Source organism: Mobula hypostoma, chromosome 18 (genome assembly GCF_963921235.1).
Source record: "Mobula hypostoma chromosome 18, sMobHyp1.1, whole genome shotgun sequence".
Taxonomy (NCBI): domain Eukaryota; kingdom Metazoa; phylum Chordata; class Chondrichthyes; order Myliobatiformes; family Myliobatidae; genus Mobula; species Mobula hypostoma.
The window spans coordinates 55249690-55262587 of record NC_086114.1 but is presented as its reverse complement, the minus strand read 5'-3'; the positions used below and the strand labels follow the sequence as shown (position 1 = coordinate 55262587).

General features: G+C 43.0%; 1 protein-coding gene across 1 annotated transcript in view; it reads right to left on the bottom strand.

Annotated features, from left to right (window-relative positions):
• The window catches only part of trip4 (thyroid hormone receptor interactor 4), a 110826-nt gene that overhangs the window by 47878 nt on the left and 50050 nt on the right, over window positions 1-12898 (bottom strand). Inside the window, exon 11 of the mRNA XM_063070241.1 lies at window positions 7990-8081. Coding sequence (XP_062926311.1) covers window positions 7990-8081 — 92 coding nt within the window. The remainder of the gene's footprint in view (window positions 1-7989; window positions 8082-12898) is intronic.

The window sequence follows — 12898 nt, the reverse complement described above, 5'->3', positions numbered from 1 at the left end:
TAACAAAGAATATAGACTTTAAACTGAAACTACAGGTGCAGTTTTCTTTTACTGCTGGTGTGAAGAAATTTCCTCCCACACCTCGAAGTCTTTTTTAAGAATAATATTAATAGTTTTCAAACAGGTTTCCTAAAATGCTTAATTTATTTCAATCTATCTCTCATACTTTCATTAATTGCAAAGCAATGAATATACATAAATAATCAACAGGACTCATCCTTTTCCCTTAAAAAAATCCGTAATTATTGTTACTAATTTATTAATAAATGATAATCCTTACTCAAAATTACGATGGCATGTGAGAGGTTTTTTAAGAAGATTATTGCAAATTCAGGCAAATGGTCTTAAATGTTTGCCACCACTACTCCAGGTCTTCATTTTCATGAGTTTACTCCAAGCCTATTTTCTAAATACCCCACCAACTCTCTTCTCCTCTATTAAAAGCCTTATTATTTAAAAAAACAGAAGCTCCTCTACACCCTTGTGGTTCTACTTTTACAGCTTTTCGTGACCCTTCAAATTATTGCCCTGAGATGCATTTCTTTATTGGATGCTGAGGAACATCTGTTTTTTTCTCCCCCAGAGGCATCAGATCTGATTAGGAAAAAATATAAGTGTGGATTAAATCATTATTACATTAGCTAACCGGATAACCGATAAAGTTAGATAAAACGAACAATGCCTCAAAACTAATGAAATGATGCTGTTGCAATTATTGCAAACCTTCCTTGTGGTAATCCTAGATGAAAAGCAAAGTGTCTCTTCCTTAATAGCATGATCCAGTTACAAACTGCCCTTTACTCAGTGTTATCTTGCCTCTTAGTTGGAGATCATTTGTTCTGAAAGGTTTGTGGGTGAACATAGTAACTTCCAATAATGATAGGAGATTGTGCATCAATATCAATTAGCAGTGAATTACGGACAGGTCGGTTCTGTTGGACCTAGTTATTCACACTCAAGGCAGAAATCATTCTACTGATTTAGGCTGTCAATGACTTGGAACATGGCTGAGTTTTGCTCACAAAGGAAATTATTGATGCCTTTTGCTCAGTAAAAGGTGGCTGTAAAAAGAATAAACTTGTGTGTTACATAGTAACTATTGTGCTTCAGAATAAAATGCCTCTTGGGAAATGAAAATCCTTTTATATATCTCTGCTCAGCACTCCCTCAGGATCGAAGATGACTTGCTTTCATTCCAGTTCTGTGGCATTCACGGTGATTAATGAGTCCAAAGTGGGAAGCACAGACTCTTCCACAGGAGATGCCTGGCAGTGTGAGACGGTGCGCTCCTTCTGGAGCAGTGTCCTCAAGGCCTGTGTGCTCCTGACGTAGGAACGCAAGATCTTGATCATTCTTCCACTTGTGAGTGAACATGGGCCTGCGGTTCACAAGGATCAGTGAGGACACGCTTCTCTAAGGAACCTCAGAGCACATCCTTCAACAGTCTTTTGTTATGGCCAGCTACACAGAACGTTACAGCACAGTGTAGGCCTTTCAGCCCACGATGTTGTGCCAGCCCTTTAATCTACTCTAGATCAATTCAACTCTTCTCTCCTACATACCACACTATTTTTCTGTAATCCATGTGTCTATCTAAGAGCTTCTTAAATGTCCCTAACATATCTGCTTCAACCACCACCCCGGCAGTGTGTTCCACGCACTCACCACTTTCTGTGTATTAAAAAAAAACTTACCTCTGACAACCCCCTATACTTTCTTCCAATCACCTTAAAATTATGCCCCCTCATATTGGCCATTTCCAACCTGGGAAAAAGTCTCTAGTTATCCATTTGATCTGTGCCTCTTATCATCTTGTACACCTCTGTCAAATCACCTCTCATCCTCCTTCACTCCAAAGAGAAAATCCCTAGCTCACAAGCTTGAACTCAATCCCTTGACTAACGAAGGCCAATACACCATATGCCTTCCTAAACACCCTACCAACTTGCACTGAAACGTTGCGGGATTTACAGGTATGAACTCCAAAATCCCCATTTGTTAATAATCCTGCTATTAGCCCTCTATTCTGCCTTCAAATTCGACCTTCCAAAGTGAATCACTTCATGCTTTTCCCAGCTGGACTCCATTTACCGTTTCTCAGTCCAGCTCTGCATTCGGTCAATGTCCCATTGCAACCTATGACAAATCTCCACATTATCCACAACTCCACCAACCTTTGTATCATCTGTAAAGTTACAAGCACACCTTTCCACTTCCTCATCAAGTCATTTATAAAAATCACGAAGAGCAGGGTTGCCAGAACAGATCACTGCAGAACACCATCGGTCACCGAACTCCAGGCATGATATGCTCCATCTACCACCACTCTCTACCTTCTATGTGCAAGCCAATTCTGAATCCACACAACCAAGTTTCTCTGGATCCCATGTCTCTTGACTTTCTGAAATAGCTTACCATGGAGAACTTTATCAAACATCTTACTAAAATCCATACACACCACATCCACTACTCAACCTTCTTTCAGGTGCTTTATCACATCCTCAAAGATTACAATCAGGCTCATGAGAATCAGTGAGGACACGCTTCTCCAAGGAACCTCTGAGCACATCCTTCAACAGTCTTTTCTTATGACCAGCTACACAGAACATTACAGCACAGTGTAGGCCTTTCAGCCCACGATGTCGTGCCAGCCCTTTCACCTACTCTGGATCAATTCAACTCTTCTCTCCTACATACCACACTATTTTTCTGTAATCCACGTGTCTATCTAAGAGCTTCTTAAATGTCCCTTAAAAAAGCCATGTTGACTATCCCTAATCAGACTATGTTTCTTCAAATGCTTGTAAATCTTGTCTCTAAGTATCTTCCCATTAGTCTATATTCCCAGGGTTACCCCTACTCCTACTCTTGAACAAAGGAATAACATTTTCTACCTTCCAATCATCTGGTACTACTCTTCTTTGGCTAGTGAGGATGCAAAGATCATTGTTAAAGGTACAACAATCTCCTCCCTTGCTCCCTGTAGTAACCGGAGAGCCCCGGGAACTTTCTATCCTAATGTTTTTCAAAAGTTCTAGCACATCTGCTTCAATGTCTAAATGTTCTACCACATCAGCCTGTTTTACGGTGACCTCACAAATGTCAAGTTCCATTTCACTGATGACTACTGAAGCAAAGTATTTATTACAGACCTCCACTAACTCCTCAGACTCAGGGCATGTGTTTGATCTACTATCCCTGATTGGTCCTACACAATCCCACCCCCCACCCTCCCCCCATTTACTCTATCCATCCTCCTATTCTTCACAGACATGTAGAATAACTTGGAGATTTGGAGTTTTCCTTAATCCCACTAGTTAGGGCCTTCAACAGGAATTCTGCAGATGCTGGAAATTCAAGCAACACACATCTAAGTTGCTGGTGAACGCAGCAGGCCAGGCAGCATCTCTAGGAAGAGGTGCAGTCGACGTTTCAGGCTGAGACCCTTCATCAGGACTAACTTCATCAGAGTGAGTAAGGGATTTGAAAGTTGGAGGGGGAGGGGGAGATCCAAAATGAGTTAAGGCCTTCTCTTGCCCCCTTCTCACTCTCCTAAGTCCAATCTTCATCTCTTCATAATTGCACTTACATGTCAGGCCCAGGTCAGGTCCACTGAAATAGTAACACCGAAGAATTTAAAGTTGCTGATCCTCCCATGAGGACTGGCTCATGGACCTCTGGTTTCCTTCTCCTGAAGTCTATAATCAGTTCCTTGGTCTTGCTGACATTGAGTGAGAGGTTGTTGTTATGACACCACTCAGCCAGATTTTCAATCTCCCTCCTATATGCTGATTTATCACCACTTTTGATGACAGTGGTGTCATCAGCAAACTTAAATATGGCATTGAGCTATGCTTAGCCAAACAGTCATAAATGTAAAACGATTACAGCAGGGGGCTAAGCACACAGCCTTGTGGTGTACCTGTGCTGATGGAAATCGTGGAAGAGATGTTGCCACTCTGAACTGACTAGTGTCTACAAATCAGGAAATCGAGGATCCAATTGCACAAGGAGGTACAGTATTAAAGCCAAGGTCCTGGAGCTAGGTGATTCATTTTGAGGGAATGATAGTATTCGATAAAGAGTATCCTGATGTATGCACCTTTGCTGTCCAGGTGTTCCAAGCTTGAGTAAGAAGCCAATAAGATAGCATCCACTGTGGACCTGTTGCTCCTGTAGGCAAACTGGAGCAGATCCAAGTTGCTTCTCCGGCAGGAGTTAACATGCTTCATCACCAAAGCCTCAAATCATTTCATCACTGTGAATGTAAGTGCTACTGGGCAATAGTCACTGCGGCAGGTCACCATGCTCTTTTTTGAGCACAGGTATAATAGAAGCCCGTTTGAAACAGGTGAGCACCACACACTGCTGAAGCAAGGGGTTAAAGCTCTTGATGAACACACTAGCCAGTTGGTCAGCACAGGTCTTTAGTACGTGGCCAGGTACCCTGTCCAGGCCGGATGCTTTTTGTGAGTTCACTATCCTGAAGGCAGCTTGCATGTTGGCTTCAGAGACTGAAATCACAGGATCATTGGGGGGCGTGGAAGTTCACTTCCAGATGAACTCAATGCCTTTTATGCTCGCTTTGACTGTCAGAACATAGAAGAAGCATCACAAAACCCTGTTGTCTCCCATGTCACTTGGTTTAACTTTAGAAGACATGATAGAACTCAAACCCTGCCACAACTGTCGGGCACCCTTCATTGATTCAAGTTTGGTCCAGAATGTCCACTTCACCCGAGAGATGGCTTTCTGGAGATTGTACATGGACTGGTTTAACTTCCTGGGTTACCAGACTTGAATGCCTCTGATCCGGCTTTCAGCAAATCTTGAATCTCATGGTTCATCCAGGGCTTCTGATTTGGGAAGACTGAATGTTCTAGTGGGAACATAATAATCTACAGCTGTTTTAATAAAGTTTGTTATAACCATGGTGTATTCATTTAGATCTCTTGATTAGTCCTTGAACACGGCCCAGTCTACTGACTTGAAGCAATCCCACAGCTGCTCTTCTGCTTCCCACGACCACCTCTTTGTTGTCTTAATCTCTGGAGCTTTGCTCTTAAGCCTTTGCTTGTACGCAGGTAGTAGGAGGACAGGCAAGTGATCAGATTTACCAAAAGGTGGTCTAGGCAAGGAACAAGAGGCATTCTTTACCTTAGTATAGCAGCGGTCTAGTAAGTAGGGACCTATGGTGCTACAGGTTATATGCTGCCGGTTATTGGGCAGAGCTTTCTTCAAACAAGCCTGGTTGAGTCTCCAACCATGATTTGAAATGCTTCGGGATGGACTATATTTTGTTTAGAGACGGCATCCCGTCTCGCAACACGCTGGAGGAACTCAGCAGGTCGGGCAGCATCCGTGGAAAGGATCAGTCGACGTTTCGGGCCGGAACTCTTCGTCAGGACTGTAGAGGGAAGGGGCAGAGGCCCTATAAAAAAGGTGGGGGGAGGGTGGCAAGGAGAAAGTGCTTGATTATAGTTGCTGCTGCTGGTATGTAAACTGCGGTCAGGATTTTGGAGGAGAACTCCCTAGGTAAATAGAATGGACAGCATTTGACCATTAGGTGTTCACGGTCAGCGGAACACGAGTTTGACAAAACCAGCGCGTCGAAGTGCTGACAAGAGTTTACCATAAGGCACCTAACTCCTCCTTTAGCCTTTTGCGACTCAGCAGTTCGGTTCATTCTGTAAATTGAGAAGCTTTCAGGTTTGATTGCTGTATCTGGTGTACCCAGAGAAAGCCGCATTTCAATTAAACATGCAATGTAACAGACCCTCATTTCTCTTCGATAGAGCAGTCTTGCCCTCAGGTCCTGTGTCTGTCTGGTCTGCCAAGTCCTTCAGTTGACTGTGAGATGTGAAGATCATTTAGTTGATTTAAAGTCCATTGCTTAAAGGGAAGTTACATGCTGAAGGTTGCAGTGAGAGTAATTCAGAAGAGGCACATTGAAAAGAACTTTTGGAACAATTTTCAGCAGCCCACAGAACGTTGCCAATGATCACTGGCGCCATCTTGAGCAAACTCTTGGTACCACCTCCTCATATTATTTGTTTCATTATTCACCTACATCCATGATCAGATGAGGTAGGACTGAGATTCTCCATCCAAACCAATGCATCACTCTGTCAATTGCATACTGTTTAATGCAATGTTTCATGCAGTAGCAGTATCTCTCCAACAGCCAATAGTGAATCAAACATCCAGCTTTCTGGTTATTGTGAATTCCAGATTAGTAGCTGAATTTAAATTCTACACCTGTTATACAGGGACTTGAATACCAGTCTTTCAATTGATAGTCCAGATCTTTGGATTACTATCTGGAAACAGGCCCTTCAGCCCAACTGGTCCATACTGACTGGGATGCCTATCCAAGCTAGTCCTATATGTCTGCATTTGGCCCATACCTTCAGTAAACACAAAATAATCTGTAGATGCTGTGATCAAAGCAACACTTTCAGTACGCTGGATGAACTCAGCAGGTTGGGCAGCATCAGTTAGAAACAATGAGTCGACGTTTCGGGCCGGAACCCTTCGTCAGGACTGAAGAATGAAAGATGGGGAAGGATTTGAAGAATGCTTTAAATGAAGAATGAAGAATACCTTCAGAACCTTTCCTATCCATACACTTGTCTAATTGCCATTACTGTACCTGCTTCTGGCAGCTCACTCTGTGTGGGAGAAAGGCGGCTGCCCCTGAAGTTCCTATGAAATCTTTCCCATCTCTTGTTAAATCTGTCCCCTCTAGCTCTTGATTCCCCAACCCTGCAAAAAAGACTGAGTGCATTCACCCTGTCTATGATTTTATACACTTCCTTGGAGTGCCTCCTACACGCCAACAGAAAAGAAGTCCTAGTCTGTCCTTTTAGACTGCAAAAAGAGATCTCAAACCATTTAGGGTTCAATTTTTATCTTTAATATAAATGTTGGTGTCTGAGGAGTAAACATTGGTTAAAATTCTGACAAGTGCCCCCATGATCATCGTCAGATCTTCAGACAGTTGCAGTTGGATCAAGGGACAGACTGAACCTCAGTTTAATGGTATAGGTAAAGATCACATGTACAAAGTTCTAGGACTGAAAGCATGAACTGGTGGGAATATAAACAAAATAATGAAGCATTCCGAGAGGTCTGGTGATAAGGACTCTAAAATCACACAAAGTAATTGTTGGTACAAATTCACTGTGAGATTTGTGCTGTATACTTGGAACGACTTGTACCACAGTGGTAATATGAAACAAGATAGGGATATTTTCACTTCATTAGAAGCAAGTTGTTGTTTGTTTAGAGGCAACTAGAAGTGCCTGATAACTTTTGATCTTTCATTCTTTTCAACTGGACTTATTTCAGCACTTCATGTGATGTTTAATTTGTTGCTCAAAATCTTCATAAGAGTACACATATCATTTGCCCACTAATGCCATGCTCAAGGGGGTGGCAGACGGCCTTTCATCATACAGCAATCATATTACATTGTTGTTCGCCTGAATAATCAAGTGGGCTCAGATACAGAGACAGCAAATGAATCCTTTCTACACAGCCCGAAGAAATCGATAATGAAACTACAATCTTCTGGGAAGCTTTGTCAGGGATGTATTTTATAAACCGAAAACAAATCATTTTGCTTTTAAAGGGGAAAATAAATGATGAAGCAGTCTGATCAGATCTGACTGATGCACAGAATGTAAAACAGGATAAACTATTTGCACCACCATTCACCATCAAGCCAACCATTCCACCTTCATTTACACTTTTACCAAGATCATTCACTATAAATCACACTTGGGTAAAGGCCTGTAGTTTCCAGAAGTTCTACACTCAAGGGATCAGAAAAGCACAAAGCAGTGAGATAAAAGTCATTCTGATACATACTTAAAATACCACTAACACATGAATCATAGGTTATAAAAGGCTCTAAACTCACTGTCTAATATAATCTGGAACCATGGAGAAATATGGTACAGGACTCCTGGCAACACCTTTGCTTACCTGTTCATGGTACTGCTCTTGAGATACACAATCTATCAGATCCACACAGCCCAATAGGCAGCCAGTTGGATAGTCCTTGGGAAATTCAATATCTGTGAAAATGAAATCAAGTTCAGGCGCTACTACCAGTGCAGCTTTTATTTAATAAATGTAATTTATGAATCTATTCATCACTAGAGACAGTAAATCTTCCAGCCAATCATTCTGTATATTCATGAAAGGGCAAGAAGGGCGTTCATTACTTTGCAGTGGACTCTCAAGATCAGTGTACATACAACAGGACATGTGTACTGCGACACAAAACACAGATTCAAGGGATTTGGAGAGTAATTAAGTCTTGGTGAATCTTCAGAGGGCATTGGTGAAATCTCGTCTGAAATAACAGGTGCAGTTTCAGTCTTCCTATCAAAGTAGGGACAAACTTGTCTTCAAAGTAGTGTAGAAAGGACTTTATTCATTGACTGCTGGGATTGCTACAAGGAAAGATTGAGTAATATTACCCCACATTCACTGGGGTTTATACGAATGACAGGTGATCTCACTGAAACATGAAGCATTCTGAAAGGGACCGTCAAAGTTGAAAGAGAAGCTGTTTCTGACAGTTGTTGAGTCTGGTACAATGGGACATGCTTAGGATAAGGGGACGGCACTTAATGACATGAGAAGCTTGCAAATCTTTGGAATTCCACACCCCATCATCCCCTGCCTTCATTGCTAAGGGCATAGAGTACGAGATTCATGTTGCAATTGTAAATCTTTAGTTAGGGTTCAATTGGAGTAAAGTGCAAAGTTCTAGTCTCCCCATTACTGGAAGAATGTGTTGGCTTTGATGGGGCTGCTAATGGTTGATAATTGGGTAGATTCAAGTCTGAGGGATTGTTTTGTGGAAGATTGAGAAATCAATGTATATAGGGCAAATGGATTCAAAACACTGAATCACACTAAAGGGTTGAGGGACTGATTAGGGAATTAAAGCCTACTCCTGGTTCTTTCTCATAAACTTGGTTCCACAGCTCCCAAACCCAATTTTCAATGAATCCCAGCTCTCAACAAAATAATGCCCTTGTCTACACTGATGGGTACTGGTAGAAAGACCAGCTGCGGAAACAAGAAAATGTGGAGTTAATGCATGATGGAGCTGGAGGAATTCAGTAAGTCCAGCAGCATCTATGGAGGGAAACAGAGAGTTAATATTTAGGGACGAGACACTTCATTAGTGCTGTCCACTTTCCTCCACAGATGCTACCCGACCTACTGAGTTCCTCCAGCATCTTGTGTGCTGCTCCAGATTCCAGCATCTGCAATTTCTTATGTCTCCAAACCAGGAGTAAAGAAGTTTGAATATGGCTCAGAAAGGAACAAGTAGCTATTATAACTGAATGCTAGGCAGAGCAGAAATAACCTTATCTTACTAATCTCTAATGTACCATCTATTTGCTCTCATCTGATCAATTCTATGGGCAATGACTTAAATATAGACCTGCACTGTATGTATTAGCACAGTAATTTGATTTTTGATAGGTCAAAGTTGTCCTTCAATGGAACAGTTTTAAACATGATTATATCTTCAGTATCTGCTTTCTTTGGCCAATGGGAAACATTTCTTCAAGGCACAGAGTGCTCATTAGCAATCACTTGAACTCTCACAGTACCTCCCTTTCTTCCTCAGTTCCACTCATCTAGCCTCAATAGACCAACTCTCCAGTCTGCCCTATCTGAAAACTGTTGTGACATTTTCCCTAGTATGTCACCCCTCCCCCTTTATCAGCAGAACCCCTGAACGTTGAGCTACCAGTCCTACACCTCCTGCAACCAAGACTCATTAATGGATACAATGTCATAATTCCATGTGCTGATCCATGCCCTAAGCTCATCCACCTTTCCTACAATACTCCTTGCATTGAAATATACACAACTCAGAACATTAGTGTGACCACACTCAACCTTTTGATTCCTGACTTTGTATGTAGGCTTATGAACACCTTTCCCCAAACCACTCCATTATCTGATTTGGTGCTCTGATTCCCATCCCCCTTCAACTCTAGTATAAACACCACATGCAGCACTAGCAAACCTTCCCACTAGGGTATTACTCCCCTCCATTTCAGGTGCAAACTATCCCTTCTACAATAGGTCCCATATTCCATGGAAGAGAGACCAATGATCCCAAAATCTGAAGCTCTCCCTCCTGCACCAACTCTTTAGCCATATGTTAAATTGTATGATCTTCCTATTTCTGTCCTCACTATCACCACAGCTTGTCTCTTCTCCCTTCTGCCCTTCTGAGCCACAGAGCTAGACTCAATGCTGGAGCTCCACCTGACTGCTGTGGCTTTCCTCTGCTAGGTCACCTCCCCAACAGAATCCAAACCTGTTGTTGAGGGGAATGGTCACAGAGGTACTCTACACTGGCTGCCTATCCCCTTTCCCCCTCTTGACGGTCACCCAGTTACATGTATCTTGCACCTTGGGTGTGACTAGCTCCCTGCATGTCCTGTCAATCAACCCTTCAGCTTTTCAAATGATCCAGAGCTCATCCAGTTCCAGCTGCAATTCCTTAACATGGTCTGAAAGCTGGATGCACTTGTTGCAGGTGTAGTTGTCAGGGACACTGGACATCTCCTTGCCTTCCTGCATCTCACAAAAGAAGCATTCCTTATCCTGCCTGGTATTCCTACTGCTCTAACTGTGAAGAATGAAAAAAAAGGGAGGGGGGGGAAGAGAGAGGGAGGGAGGGAGAGGGGGGATAGAGGGGGGGAAGAGGGGGGGAAGAGGGGGGGAAGAGGGGGAGAGAGGGGGAGAGAGGGGGAGAGAGGGGGAGAGAGGGGGAGAGAGGGGGAGAGAGGGGGAGAGGGGAGAGAGGGGGAGAGAGGGGGAGAGAGGGGGAGAGAGGGGGAGAGAGGGGGAGAGAGGGGGAGAGAGGGGGAGAGAGGGGGAGAGAGGGGGAGAGAGGGGGAGAGAGGGGGAGAGAGGGGGAGAGAGGGGGAGAGAGGGGGAGAGAGGGGGAGAGAGGGGGAGAGAGGGGGAGAGAGGGGGAGAGAGGGGGAGAGAGAGAAAGAGAGAAAAGAAAAAGTAAACAAAAAATCTACCTACAGCCTTCGCCTCTCCTCGTCAAAGCCAATATAAATCAAAGCCTGTACTCCCCACTCTAACAAGGACCCACACACACATTGGCTCCTCCACTTAGACCTTGCCAAGTGCTTAATTATGTACAATCCAATGTCTCCTCAGAAACTGGCATGTAGTATGTCCCAACTGCCCCCACTCGTTTCTTTTGAACTCTCTCTCCTGGTACACAATCCAAATCTCCTCAAGAACAGTAGCGTGCAAAATGTCAAAAGAACTTATTGCCTGAAAGATGGTATCTCTGACAGAACAAAGAACAAACAGTACAGCAGAGAAACACAAAGGCTGTGTCGAACACAATGCCAAATTAAATTAATCCCTTCAACCTACACATAATCCATATCCCTCCACCCTACATATTCATGAGCCTATCAATAGCCTCTTGAACACCGGTATCATATTTGTTTTCACCACCACCCCAGGCAGTGTGATCCAGGCACCCACCACACTCTGGGTACAAAAAACTTGCCCTGCACATCCCTTTATACACCACTCTCCTCAGTTTAAAGCTATGCCCTCTCGTATTTGACATTTGCTCCCTATCTATGCCTCTCATATAGTTTATAAACTTTTAATCAGGTCTCTCTTCAGCTGCCAGAATTCCAGAGAAAACAATCTAATTTGTTTAATTACTTCTTGCAGCTAATAATACCCTCTAATCCCAGCAGCATCCTGGTAAAACTCTTCCCAACCCTCTCCAAAGCCTCCACATTCACAGTAATGGGGAGACCAGAACTGCACCCAGTCCTTCCAGTGCAGCTTACCCAAAGTTTTATACAGTTGTAACGTGAGTCTTATACTCCATGCCCTTAGCAATGAAGACAAACTTGTCTTACCCCTTATTTACCAGTCTATTACTTCTGCTGCCACTTACGGGGAGGTATGGACTTTTGCCTCAACAGCGCTGGACTCACTCATATTGTCATTGACACCTTAACCTAAATTAAGTGACCAATATTGAACAGCAAATGAGTTCACTAAATCTAAACTCTAAGTTTTCCAATATTCGCTGATACACTGTGCAATTGAGCAAATTCCTCTCCGGAGTGTGATAACTTTGAATTATTGCTAATGGCGAATCAGTGAACTGATTAAGCTCCTGGAAAAGTAATTTATCCCCAAGTGCTACAAGGACCTTCCCAACACTGACAAGAACTGCTGACAAAACACAAGATCTTTGTGTGCAGTTATCTCTTTCAAAAATCAATTAACTTCACTGCCATCCTTTATCTATTAAAGCATTTTGTTGTTAAATAAGGTTGTCAGTTATAATCTGGTTCTAGCACAGTCACTGAATAGCTGAGGCAGCAGGAAAAGAAATTACGTAAACTCTTCTCATTTCTCATCTACACAACAGTTATTTTCTTGCTCCAACCCAATGTCCGTGTTAACAAACAGCAGTACCTGCAGAGCATCACCAACACTTCAATTCACCTTACCCACCGCCTCTTAAAAGTAGGGCAAGTACTGCTTACAGGAAACTGATAATTACTCTTTGTCTACAAAATTTAAAGGAACCGCACTGGCTATGAAGCATCAGAAGGCCTTAAGATGCTAAATAGATTGGCTGGTTGAACCGTGTCACAACACAACCAAGATCTCAATGTCAGTAAGACCAAGGAACTGATTGTAGAACTTCAGGAAGGGGAAATCAGGAGAACACATGCCAATCCTAATTGAGGGGCCAGCAGATGAAAACCTGAGCAGTTTTTAAGTTCCTAGGTGTCAACATCCCTGAATCTCTCTCCTGGGTTCAACATTTTGTTGCAACTACGAAGATGTC